This window comes from Fringilla coelebs (assembly GCF_963513975.1).
Source record: "Fringilla coelebs genome assembly, chromosome: 21".
Taxonomy (NCBI): Eukaryota; Metazoa; Chordata; class Aves; order Passeriformes; family Fringillidae; genus Fringilla; species Fringilla coelebs.
The window spans coordinates 8,215,773-8,229,999 of NC_140047.1; the positions used below are offsets into that span (position 1 = coordinate 8,215,773).

At 39.9% G+C, this 14,227-nt stretch overlaps 2 protein-coding genes across 2 annotated transcripts in view; both read right to left on the bottom strand.

Moving 5' to 3' along the window:
• MED27 (mediator complex subunit 27) overlaps window positions 1-14,227 on the bottom strand; it is an 80,996-nt gene that overhangs the window by 47,416 nt on the left and 19,353 nt on the right. The window contains exon 3 of the mRNA XM_084219483.1: window positions 971-1,101. Within this exon, the coding sequence (XP_084075609.1) occupies window positions 971-1,101 (131 nt within the window). The remainder of the gene's footprint in view (window positions 1-970; window positions 1,102-14,227) is intronic.
• Window positions 1-14,227, bottom strand: part of TTF1 (transcription termination factor 1) — a 178,122-nt gene that overhangs the window by 23,328 nt on the left and 140,567 nt on the right. The window lies entirely within an intron of this gene.

Consider the following 14,227-nt stretch of genomic DNA (forward strand, 5'->3'; position numbering starts at 1 on the left):
AACAAAGAAGGAAAACTAACCAGCCAGTTTGTCACAAGATACCCCTGTTCCATCCCACATATCAGAGAAACAACATCTGGTTTTCAAACTACTGCTGGGGCTCCCTTCAAACCATTCTCCTTTGTCTGATATATTGGTGAAACAATAGAGCATTTTATGGATTCTTGAATTACCAGCACTTTAAAGTTAATATACAAGGAGAAAGCTCTACTGACTCTGATTTTTTTTACATTTCCTGTAAGAAAAAACCCTCTAAACACTGACCTGTGAAATCTGGTGACAATAGAGACTTTTATTATTACAGCTACAAGGTTTTTGGTAGCACAGTGTTTATACATCAGTGACTCTTGTTTTGTGAAGAAAAGCAGGCAGTTTCCACAAACTACAAGGATGATCAGCACAATGAACAATTGCTTAGCACTTCATTTTTTACATAATAATCATTTTCTTACAAGTAACTAAATATATTTCAGGTGGTTTATTAATTTATAAGCTTCGTTGTGCACATCTTTGTGTTTCTGGCATCGCTACACACAGGCTGCTCAAAGTGTTGATACTCTCTGTCCTCAAACAGTTTCTAAGTGTCCTCATAATTGCTTGTCACCTGTAAAAGAGGTTTAGATCCGATGCAAAATTAACATATGGTGAACAGATGGACTCAGAACAGACGTTTGCCGAGAAAGTACTCACACCAAAGACTTTCTGGCTTCAGTCTTTTAGGACCTTCAGAAAAGTCCTGCTTGAAGCTCCAAGTCATAACAATCAGGTGAGCATCATTCCTCAATGACAAGCCCGTGTTGCAAGAACTTTTTTAATGACCTGCTACAAAGAGAACGCGTACGGAACAAAAATGCAAGCACGAGGTCGCTTATTATGATGACTGAAAATTAAACCAAAAAACCAATAAGTTAATAAGAAATATTTCACCCCCCCCCAGCATGGAAACTCTTCCAAATATTCCATTACTTACTGAGGAGGCAGGACAAGAGTTGTTGGCTGGGCTTTTGGTCTGCGCTTTGCAGAGACTCCCATCTGGTTGGCCGAACGTTTCAGAGACTGCTGATTCAAAAGGCCAGATGCCAGCCCAGCATGGTACTGCAACTGGATAAGAAAAAAAACATATATATATATATATATTAAAATACACACCACTGCAGTACTCTGTCTGTGTCAGACCTCTGCTACCTGTGGCACTTGATTCAAATTACAGCCAGTCAGGAAGTTGGCGTGTGGTATTTCAGATATATTGCTTGGTGGAAGACAATAGGGACAAAAGCACATGGAAAAAGTCTGCTGTGAACTGGGTATGAGGAGCAAATAATGCATTAGGGCAAGCAAGATGGAGAATCAAGGACTTCTCTCAACTCTCTCTTGAAACTTGGGTTGCTTTTAAACACTGAAACTGTTTCTCCTCTCTAGGGACTAAACAATCTCACTTTAGGAAGATAAGAGGAAGACAGATGCAGCCCTTTCACAATACAAACCAGCTTTTTAGAAATAACACTCATCGTTTTCTTCTTAAACCTAAAATCACAAAACATTTGCAAAGGAGTTTCTATCACTGTAAAGAAAAATCTTTTTTTTTAAATACCTGCTTGCACATCTCCATAGCACTGCAGAACAATTCACATTCAGCAGCTTTCTCCTCAAACCTTCTCTTTTCCTTTGCCAATAAAAGACAAATTTTTGAAGGACACAACATGAATCTGCAGGATTTTGAGTGCACTCCCACAGCTCTCAGATTTAAGAACAGCTACAGGACTCTGCCTGTCCTGCAACCACCTCCAAGTGCAACAGGTTCTCCTCTGAACACTTTCAATTACATTCTGAGTTCCCAATTTTTGAACTGGAAGGGGGAGGAAGATTCATTGCCAGACAAATGTAATTTCCTGCATCATTCCAGTACCTGGATCTATGTGTTCATTACATTGTCTGAAGATTTGCTCTGAAAAAGATGAATTGTATCACAGTTAACCCCTCTAACCCCATGGTCTGCACATAAAAAATGGGTTCATCAGGAAAGTATGATTTTAAAATGTTCAGAAAATGAAATGGTCTTATACCAAGCTGTTCTACAGGGGTTGAGTGAAAAAGAGGGATGAAAAGCTTGGAATGATGTACCCAAAACCACCTGTGAACAAGAGGGGAGCAATTCCCTGAGCCAGCTGGACTCAGATGTCACTGCTCAGCACATGCAGAAGGATTTCTAACAGGCTCCTGGCTCCCTTGGCTGCTCCTTGTACCACATGAGCTCAGCCGTGGCACAACATGAAGACACATCACATTCCTAATGGGAAGGGAGCTGTGCTCTGCCAGGGAAGGGGGGGATTTTATTGCCCCAGCCAATGGATTCTGCTCAAATTTGTTTTTCTCCGACAGTTTTCTGAAATGAAAAAAAATCAATGAGAGCGATGGAGGGTCCCTGTTTGAAAGGCCATGTTTCAGTGTCAGGGGCTTAGTTTTCAATCTTCACTATCTGAATGTGCAGGGAGTGCAATATGCAGGGAATTAAAGGCAACGACAGCTCTGGCAGAAGAGCCTGTTGACTCCAAGAATATGCTTTTTCTTTTCCTTCCTGCATCTTTTTGTGCTGGTGACACCATCCACTGATGTGCCCTGTGCAGGTATTTCAGGTAAACAATATTATTTGGACACTTGTTCAGAAATGGAAGTAATCACTGGTACTAATCAGAGATGGATTTTAAAGGTAACCTCTTAAAAACATTTCATAACCTCCCAGATAGTGACATTTATTGGTCAGGCATTAAAAAAACAACCAAAAAGCCACTAAAGGAATAAAAAAGAAACAGATTCTAAACCCAAATTTTGTCCTTCAAGGCTGACTCCCAAGTGATTAAGTTATTTTTATTAATTATAAGTATTTCTTCCTAATCTACCTTTGCTCTCAGGAATGCAGGTCCAACTGTCAAAACCTGTAAGGGCCATTAAATATTTACCAAACCATCTTTATAATGGGAGAAAAGGTCAAAGTTAATAAAACTGACAGGCAGCTTCTGTCCAGCTTGATTTATACATTATTAAAGCATCACACACTGTACTGCACAGAGTGCTCTCCTTTTTGGGGACAGGGGGTGTTCACTGAAGGGACCAGGAAATTGTTTCTTAATCATTTTTCTGAGAAGCAGAAGCAAGACTGAAAATAGTGCCAAAGCAGGACCACAGGTATCAGAACTATGGCCAGGAGATTCATGGTCTGATGGATAACACAGGTGCCATTCAGTTCCCTTTTCTTCTTACAAAATCAACACCTTTTTCTGCCAGCATCAACCATGACAAATGTCAGCTAAAAACACACCAACCCCCCAACAAATTTTTGCTTACTAACAAGAGAATGCCATTTCCAAACACATTCCCTCCACTTTAGGGAAAAGTGCTGAAATGCACTGTCAGAGGATGCTGTGGGTGCTAAAAGGCTCAGGCAGGGAGGCTGAGATGAACTCATGGGACACAAATCCTGTTTGGGGTTAACGAACACACAGAAGCTCAAGGAGTCCTGAACCTAGGGAATGCTGGTGGCTGTAAGAACATTGGGGAGAAGGTTGTGGGCACATGGAGACAGGAGGTGACAGAGCCTTGGGTTGGACCAGCAGAGCTGTTTTGTTCCAGCACCTCTGGGGGGGTCTGAGACCCCACAGCCAAAAATCGCAGAATCGCTGACGGTCAAACCTGCCCTGCCCAGGGCATTCCCAAGAACATTCCCAACAACCTCCCCTCTGCTCCTGGCACCTGTGCCCAGCTACACCAGCACAGTGCTGAATACTCACTGAAATGAGCACTGCTGCAGCACCAGGCAAAGGAATTCCCCATGGCTACTGCAAGCACCCACGTTTTCCAGCTTTGGGGAATTCCACCTGGCTTGTGTGAGGCTAAGCTTTCCCTAGTGAAATATTTTACTGTATAATATCAATAAGATTGATCCATTTTCCCCAATACATGCAGATGAAACAGAAAATCTATTTCAGAAAACCAAGAAATCAAAACCAGCAACAACAAAAATCAATTTACAACATTTAGCAGCCAGGATATACACCAATGCCAACCTGTACAGGTTTATGATGAATCTCATGATAGCTGATATTTTTCTTGAAACTGCAGTTCCAAGTAGATGTGTGAATTCTACTTAGGAATGCAGTTAAGGTATTGAAAGTAACACTTCAATACATACAAAAGCTTTACATGAAGCTAAATAAAAACAGAATTTGGATTACTTTTCAAGATTAATTCTTTTTCTACGTTAATGGCCACATGGCTAGATTTTCTAGCACAAAATGCTGTCACTAATATTTCACATTTCCACTGTTCCTGAGTATATGAAAACTATATTCCTATATTAACAGCTCTTAATCTTCCTCACTAAGTGAAAAGCATCAACACTGAAAGCACTTGGGAGTCACTTTTCTCACAGCTGTAATTGTAGGGAGGGCAATTTCTTCATCTGCATAAGATGTCTCTGGCTTTCACAGGAACTATTTAAACAAAAAAAAAGGTATATTAAAGAATTACAGATCTGATTTAGCACTGAAAGCATTAATATTTTTAAAGAACTTAATCACACAATATCTTTTCCTTACTCTACCCCAGTGACCCTTCTTACCAGAAATAAAGTAACACATCTGCTAAAACAATGAAAATAACCAAAAAGAACCTTCTCATCCCCCCCAAAAAATCCTGCCTTGTTCAGATGATCTTTAAGATTTGGAGCAGACAGAAAACTTCTGCTACAGCCAGAACCTTGCAGAAAAGGCCCCTTTGTTCAGCTGAGAAGCACTGACCATACTGTGACAGGTTTCCATCTTAGCCCGTAGGGTTACTTTGCAGTGAATGTTATGAAACCACCAACATGGGCACAGTGCTCATTTAAAACTTTGAAAACTAAAGCTTCATCATTAGAATCAAGCTGGGTCTAGAGGTCTTTAGTTTACATAATTCATGGGCTGGAGATTTTGCATGTGCTGACTGCTGCCCAAACAAGTGAGAACTGACAAGGCCATCCAAAGCTGCAAAAATTGGTTGAAAGAAGGTAAGAATTGGGGAAAAAGAAGAAAAAAAGCAATCAATTGGATCATTAGCAACTGATCACATCAGCTACAGCTGCACATTGCATTTACATTTTGCTATTAATTAAAGCTTTCTAAGCACCAACACTTTAAAAAGTGAAATCAGAAGAATGATTTTCTTTGTAATCACATTACTCTGTTATTTCTTCCATTCTTATATAAATACTTAGTGATCATATATATAAACAGGAAAATGTTTTCTCAGATCCAGGTAATGTAAAGTTTATTTCCATTCCTCCAAGGAATGCCTTTTAGAGAGGTGGCTGACAGATACTCACCCACTGTGGCATTTTCTGAGTTCACTGTAATCCTGGTGATGCACATTTGCCTCCCGTAGGATGCACAGTGCTCTGCCCCTCATCATTAAACAACTTCTCCCTTGCAGATGAAAAGGGATTTGTTTATTATGATAAAACTCTACTTGCTCTTTTGAAAGAGCAACCAGCAAGCAAGCAGGACACTCCCACAGTTTCATCTCTGCAGACTAAAGCAGGCAAGAGAGAAATTATACTACCTTAATTGATATTTTTAAGCTTTTTTCAGATAATGAGGCCTGTTTGGAAATTCTCTTTTTCTCCGAACGATGTTTGATCATTTTAGGACAGCTGAATTCTTGACTTGACCAAAACAGCATCAATAAGCCAAAAGGAGAGTCTCCAATTTCTTTACTCATTGGTTTTTCTCTTGTTGAGCTGGGTTGCAGGCTTTTCAATTAATAGAAAAACTAGACACTGTGTTTTTCCTCTATTTTACTATTTAATTAGGACACTTTATTCTATTTTTTAAAAAGCATTTATGCTCCCCTTTCCAGTTTACAACAATATTTAAGCAAGGAACATCTATACATGAGAGGAACAAAGGCTGCTCCCATCCCATTCTTTTTTATATCCCTGTGGAAAAGTTATTACCCCTTTTGCCAAACACCCTGATCTGACTAAACTGTGACAATTATGAACTCACACTTCTCTTATTGTCCTCTCTCATGCCTGGGCTGTGAGATGCCAGGTCAATAAACTGGGATATGGAGCAGGCTGGGAACATCAGCCCTGCACAGCATTTCTCCCTTAGGGCTCTCTCCTCCCTCCTTCCCTGACCTAGGGGGTTCAAAAACAAGCTGAGACATTTTTATTTATTTATGTTTATAATGACACAATAGTAGGAAATGCATTGATACACAACTCTGTTTCTTTTAATGCCTTGTCTTTGCTACAGGTTTTATTCCATTGTCCCTGGATTCCTATTTTTGCTGAGAGTGCTGTTTTAATTAGTGTCAGATTTCAGCCCTAAAGTGTGTTCTTCCTACTTTTCTTTTGAAAACACAGAAGTTCTGCTGATGAATGACTGCTGATGAATGCTCCCTCACTCCAATACTGCTTGCAAGTCTTTGGCTTTTAACCATGCAGAGATAGCAAATCTCATGGCACTTTCTTCAAAGAATTGGTCAAAACTTCAGCATCTGCATCCTTGCTGCCAATAAAATGACCTGCACTGTTCAAAGTCCCTGCAAAAGCCACTACTCCTCCTCCACCTTTTTAAAAAATGTTCTGGAATTCATTTAATAGCTACAGAAGTGACATATTCTTGCTTTTTGGATCATGTCAACATAAAGGGACACTACACAGCCACCAGGCTGGATTTTAAAGGGATCTAGTGGTTGAAATGGATAAAGAGGCAGAGTAATCATAATCTGGGGTTACAAGCTACTTTATGTACTCTTCAGAAGAATAACTGTATTTTATGCTTTAAATGTTTATACCTCCAGGTACTGAAGGGTCTGAACATACATGTTTACTGAAAGATAACTAAATGAACTGGTGTTTATTTCCCTGTATATGCAGCTACAACATAAACATACAACAGAATTACAAAAAAAGCAAAAAAGAGTAGAATTATTACATTGTGTTCTGCATCTAAATGACAAAATAAACCCAGGTGCAGTAACAAACAGCAGCAGCAGGTTATTTTCATGTAACCCTGAGCTGAAGGCAGGTGGTGGGTAGAGAGATTGTGCAGAATAGGTAAATGGTCCTAGTGTCACTCTGTGAGGTGTATTCACAATTGTGTGTTCCTTTAATGGACTTCATTAAAGTCTAAAGACCCAAGAAGTGCACATGATCAATAGCTGACAGAAAATCCTAATTCCTTTTTGACAGAAGCATTATCTTTGTATAGGACAAACAATCTGTAGCAGGGGAAAGTCATCATTAAACTCCAAGATAAGGACACAATTAGTACCTTCCCCCAGAGCTCTGTGCTCCCTTAAACAGCCACCAGAACTCTGGAGACACTGCTCTCCTGCTAAAATTAGTGTTTTCTAAAGCCCCAGACTAAATCTTGGGTGTCAGAGGCTCAGGTGGCAGCTATGTCAGTATGAAGGATGACCTCCTGCCTCTGTGACAGGGGGTGCTCAGGTGCTTAGACAAGAAATGGGAAGATAAAGCTCAAATGGCAGAATAAAGGGCTGCAATCAGGGACAGAAATACTCCCCAAACTGTCCAGCACCATGCCATGATTTGCAGATCTGAGGGGGGCCTTTACTACAGCAAACAAAGTGCTTTACAGACAAATCAAGAAATTAATACTCTTCAATGAAATGTCTACATGGTGCAGCTTATGTAAATCCAACCAGTACAGTGCACAATCAGAGAAAGGGGAGCCAGGCAGTCAAAGCAGAGATGAGGGAAATCCATTAGTGGGTAAGCAGTGGAACAGTAATAACAACACCCAGTACTTGTGCTGCTGATTTATCCTTTCCCTAACTCATTAAATTTAATTATTTTAACTTCTGTTAAATGCCTTTCCTTAGCTTTGGTGACTTGCACAATAATTAAAATGCACAATATCTTTAGACTTTAGGCAGATACCCATACTAATGTCTGACAACAGTTCAGATGAGGGTCTTCCTGCCAGCACAGGGGAACCTGGCTTTCCTCAGTCTCCTGTGGCTCTCCTGAAGGGGAAATTGGAGGATCAGAACTCCACAGTCCATCCCAAGGCTCTGCCAAGCTACACCAGACATCACCACTCTCTTCTGCTCCAGGTGACCACCCAACTGTACCAGCACAGCAGAAGGGGCTGAAGGAATATTGTTTAAACTGAGCTGAAGTTGCCAAATTAGGAGCTAATTCTTCCTTAAATGGTTACTTTTGCTAATATCTTTCTTTACATCCAGCAGGCATCCTGAAGCAAGGCTGCAGGGGATGCTGATTTCCAGCCTGCCAGTGACAAGCAATTAAAGCTTGAAGCTGGAGAATTCTGGAACAGAATGCATGAGGCCTATTCCCCTATTCCTACAACAGCTGCAGGATATTCATGTCCAGATTAATTTATCCATCTTTTCTAGACACTATGAAGTAACCCACAGAAAATATTCATCCACAAATAAGAGCAAATCCTAAATTTAAGGTCACTGTTATCACTAATTAGAGTAACAGTAACTCTCATCCTTCCCATGTGACACCAGACACTTTTACAGAGACAAACCCTGGAATCACCACAGGTGTCTGGAAATTCTGAAAAATCAGATTAAAAGGTGTTTCAAGTAAGACATCCAAAAAATAAGTAGACATTTATAAAAGTCTTAGGCAAATTACCTCTTCAGACATCAAAGAATTAAGTTATGAATGTTTTTGGGAATGCAAAAAGAATCTATCAGGTTTGATTGATAAAAGTGTAGCTTTTAACTAAGACTGAAAAAATGGAAGACTGGCAACATTCTTTACCAGAATAATATGCTTCCTCTGCTTTTTTCCAGCATAGTGCACATAAATCAAAGAAATGTTAAAGAGGCCCATACATCACAAGTTGGCATTTCTAAACTATTTACAAAATCTGTTATAGTCAAGAGGATGGGAAACATAAAAGTGCGACCAGCAAAGTTACTGAAAGAAAAAAGTCCTACCATCCCAGCATAAAGGTTGGAAACTCTTCATTGTAGACTTTAAAACCATTAAACCAAGACAATCCTGATAATGCAGGGTTGCAAAAAGCAAACAGGATGGTGTTATCAGCCAAATCCAGCAACAACTAGCACTGAGTGCCATGTCCAGGGATGGTGACTTCACCTTCCTGGCCAGAACCTCCCAGTGTCTGAGCAGCCTTTCTGAGGATAAATCCTTCCTCATGTCCAACCTGAACCTCCCTGGCAAATGCTCTAAGGAGGCTGAAGTACAACAGCAGGGCTGACCTCACTGCAGCCAGCCAGCCCCAGAAACAGCAGGAGCTCCAGGGCTGAGCTGTGTATCCATCACATCTTCACATCCCCACATCTATGCACAACAGATTTCAACAGATTAGGTTTTCCTCAACAACTTTTACAGATGAGAATCTCATCTCTTCTTCTGAAAGGAAAGAAGTGGATTATGGAAAGTTTATGTGTCCATCTGTTGGAGATGTCACACCCTCACTAGAGAGTGCAAAAAGCACAGAGATGTTTTACAACCAAATCCCAAACTTACAGTAGTCTGAACGAGTGAAGAGCCATATGCTTTGCAAAAAAACACCTTTTTTGCTACACATTTTTTTGCCACAGCACAAAGAGTAACAGTTCGAAAGCTGCTGTAATCTTTATTTCTGAAAATAGATCACATATTCTTACTCTCATCTGCCACACTCGGGCGACTTACTGATAGGAAATCAGAAAAACAAGGAAATACTACTCTGGGAAATGCAAATTAAAGACACTCTGCACTGCAAGGAGATACTTGCAGCTACAGAAAGGGGCAGCTCAGAGAGCCCAGGACTGGGATGATGCTCAACAGAAGGTTTGGTGCAATGACACATGAAATGCTTTTACAGTTTTCTCTGCTGGAGACTTGCAGTGGGAGCATTTGAGATGAAGCTGGGGGACCTCAGAAATAACTTAAAGAGTAAAACAAATGGAATACACTTCATCCTATTTTCATGGGAGCTTATAATGATATTATAATTAACTCAATTACACCACAAGATTAATAGTCTTTAAAACGCTCCCAGTCATTCATTACAGGCCTAATTAAAACTCTCTTTTGGTGCTGAGCCAGCAAGAAATATGAAATTACTTACTAGCAACCATATAGAAGTATACAAGGTATTACCTTTACTGTGCTGGTGTTTCCATGGTCACAATTCAGTGAGAAGTTTAGGTTTGGGTTGTTTGGGTTTTTTTTAAGACCAAAAACAAAAAGAAAAAAGGACAAGATCCACTTTAGAGGCTCCAACACCTGCAACAGCATATCAGCTCACTACAGCTAACCAGTTTATTTCTAGTTTTGCTGCAACAGTTAAGGGCTTCTACAATAGCAGATGCCTTTCCTCCCACACATCAATTAATTTGCAAATGCGCTCAGGTTGTAGAAATAATGAAGTGCTGAATGCTTCTCTATTGACAAGTTTTGCTGTCAGGAGGTGGATGCTGTGGGCGAGGTGCTAAAATCCTCTGCTTCTCTCTGCATGCCAAAGGAAAGACACCACACGAAACTTGGACATGAAACTTGCTCACAGCTAACAGGGCACATCAATTACTTTATTTACTCCTCTCTTGTTGGAACCAAAAGGAAGATATCCTCTCCAAAAGCTGTTTATTGTATTTATTTAGGTATTTATAACACACCATTTTACAGAGAGGTGGGAGGTTTTGTGCTGACCCAAGAAACATTGTGTATTTGAGGAGAAAAGTAGTATTTTTAGGTATGCTAAAAAAGTTACATTAAAATTAAGGTTACAAACGAAGAATTCCGTAACGAGGAAATGCTTCATAATGCCTGTGCAATCTAAATCAGTCTGCCTGTGCTAAGGATTCAGACTTTCATTATGTGCTTCTTTCCAGACCTCAAATTACCACAGCCTGCAGGATCTCATGGATGAAGAGGCAGTTACTCAGCACCGTTTTCATGCACAGAATGTTATTTGCAGCATCTCACACAATGCCCACACTTCTCCTCTCAGATGCCTTCTACCATATTTTCCTGCTTTATCCTGCTTCTTTACAAATACTGTTAAATTTACCTTCACAATTCTTATTCCACTCATGCTGGGTGTGGATCTGAGGAATCTCAGATTTTTAACAACACTAAATGTTTTTACTACATATTTACTATATTTGTAGTAGAGTTTCCATAGATAATGACTGCAGTCAGGTGCTGAGCAAGTCTTTGAAGCTGCCAGGGGAGGCTTTCAGCCAGGTCATGGGAAGGTTGGAATCTCTGTCCCCACTTCTATCAGCAGAAATAAAGGACTAGTCTGGAGCTGTCCATTGTAACATTCTGTCTGGACCAGCCACTAATTGGAAATAAAGCACATCCTGCCAGATATTCTCTGCAATCAAGTTAAAAAAATTGTAAGTTACTGAACTTTCAGGCAGGTCCCAGACTATTCCTTTCCAATTCTTGCCATGCTTAATTACCACATACCATGCTTAATTTTAAACCATCCACCTCAGTAGCAGTCCAAATTTGTTCAACTTTTATTTTCAATTACTGATTTTTTTGTTTGCTTGCTTGCTATAATAAAGAACCCTCTTACTCACCTTCCCCCCAGTAGATGTAAAAAGCAGGTGATCCATCCATTATCTCTTCTTTCATGTGTGGAATAAATTAACTTGTTTGATCATACAGAAGAAGCACAGGAACCCAAATGCTTCTGGCTCAGTTCACACATCTCTCAACTAGAAAACCCCATATTAATGAGCACTAGACAAATGGTAACTAGGTAGTTTTACAATTAAAATGAATTTTCAAGTGTTAATAACTGAAAATGCTATTAGTAAAGGTACTAACAGGTAAGGAAATTTGCTGTTAAAAATAGATGATTTTCTGCTTTTTAAAATATGCAATTTTCAGGCTGACCTTGTTCCTTTTAAATTTTTATAGCATCTTCAGTTCCAATTTGAGATTTTTATATGGGGTAGGCAAACCTTCTTATGTTCTGTATTAAATGCAAGACACCTCCTTGGCATGATCTGCAATATTAATAATATAACAGTACCAATTTCAGGAGCAGCACTGTAGCATCAACACATGCATACCTACATGAATCAAAATTTAACCATGTACATCATGGAAATCTTTAATATATCACAAGAAAAAAGCAGTTCTAAGACAGCTCAAAGACAATTTGAGATTTCCTCTTTTGCCATGCAAACACATGACCTTGTCATGCCTCACAAGGTAACACCGAGGTAGCTGATGCAAGAAAACATATGCTTCTTTTTGCTGGGCTCAAAATAGGAACAGAGGGGAAGGAGAATCATACTCAGGGCCAAACCCAGGTTTCTGAAGACCAGACTTGCAGCTGTCACTGTACTGAGCAAAAAATGTCCCCACCCACACGAGCCCTACAGGATTCCTAACACTGACTGCCACTACAGAATTGGGAAAATACTTTCTGGAAATTACAAACATTAGGGATTCATTACTTAGCCAGGAATTTGCACTGGTGTTATCACAGGGTTTTAAGACATGGAGATTGAGCCATTTTTATGTTGCTGTGGGACACAGTTAAAGCTAGAGGAAAATAGAAATTATTATTTTTCATGGATTTCAAAGGAGACTGACATATATTTGATTTTCCATGCACTGGCTGTCTTGCAGGCACTCTTCAACCATCCAATTACTACTTCAATGTTGGCCATCTAGCCCACAGACATTTCAGATCCTCATTTAAACCTGGACATACCTTATTTCTGTATCTTGATAATCACTATGAAAATCCTACCAGATCAAAGCCCAGCAGTTTATCAGTACCTCAATTCAAGGCACCAAGTAAACACACATTCCTCTCACTACTCTGTGGACTTCATTACTAATGAAGTAAAAATTGCAGACATCAATCTATTGCTTCAGATGGCAATCATCAGAAAAATAAACAGGAATGTGGCTGCTCTCAGTGGCTCATCTGGCACATTCACTGGAAGGTAAATTAAAAGCACTAATGACCAGAGCACAACAAGCAAGGGAATAACATTGGATTTGAACAGAAAATGCTCCTACAATGCTTCATTCAACTAAGGCTGAGTTTTCTCTCTCAGTCTTAAAATAAACAACTATCAGTGATAGTTTTAATTACTTCACCCATCTCTGCTGAAGGCCTTGCTGCCTACAAGCCCCTACAAAAGAAATGAACACTAATGGCATTATTTTTGAATGTTCCCCAGTACCAAGAAAAAATGAGAGGCAGGAAAATAAAAAAAAAAAAAATCATCACAATATTCCTTAATCTCTTGAAAGAACCAGTGAGGTTCTGAGGGGGCTCTCCTTCCTGCACCTGCATCACCCAGTTCACAGCTGTTATCACATCCATCCCTGAACTGGGCAATTCCAAAAACTCCAGCTGGCTCTGGGAAACAGCACTGACCTCCCTTTACATAGTTTGTGTGGTACCAAAATTTCAGCATCACCTTGCACTGGTCTCAAACTCATCCTATTGACTGCTTTCCATAAAAACCTCAATACATGCCATATATAGGGCCACTGTCCAAAGCTAGCCAGTCCTGAACAGCCACAGAATACCTTATATTCTCTCTTATTCTTCTTTTCCTCATCTCAAAACCTGAAGTAACTCCTCCAACAGTTCTGAGCTGGCCAGAAGCAACCTCCCTATGGAGCTGAGCACAGCATGGTGCTTATCACTGCAGTATTGTGGGTGCAGAACACTGGAGAACCACTGCAAGTGGGGATGTAAAAATGCACCATACATGTAAGAAAAAGGTAAACAAAACCCAAACCAGAATCTTTTGGTCTTGAAAACAGACAAGGAAATTGTATTAAAAAAAACCCGATGCAACTTACATTACAGTTGGAATTTTCCATTGCAAATATAATTTTGAAGTAGACACAAGCTGATAAATTCAGCATTAAGTTTTCTAAAAGTATTCTCAACTCTTCAGCAGTGCATGTACTTACACAACCAAAAAGGATCTTTCTGTATGAGCTCATAGCACCAGCAATATGCCAAACTGGTGTGCATTTAAGGAAACTGGGGCGGTGGGGGAGCCAGACACTGCTTCTCACAAATTATGATTTTTGAACTTGTTTCCATCGCTTCTCCAGCTACAAAATCTTTTTTAATGAGGACACTACCTACCAACCTACCTCACAAACTTTATTTTATCAAGCCAGTAATTCAGCAACATGAACAACTGACAATTCACTCAACTATAGTTTTTGCCTGAG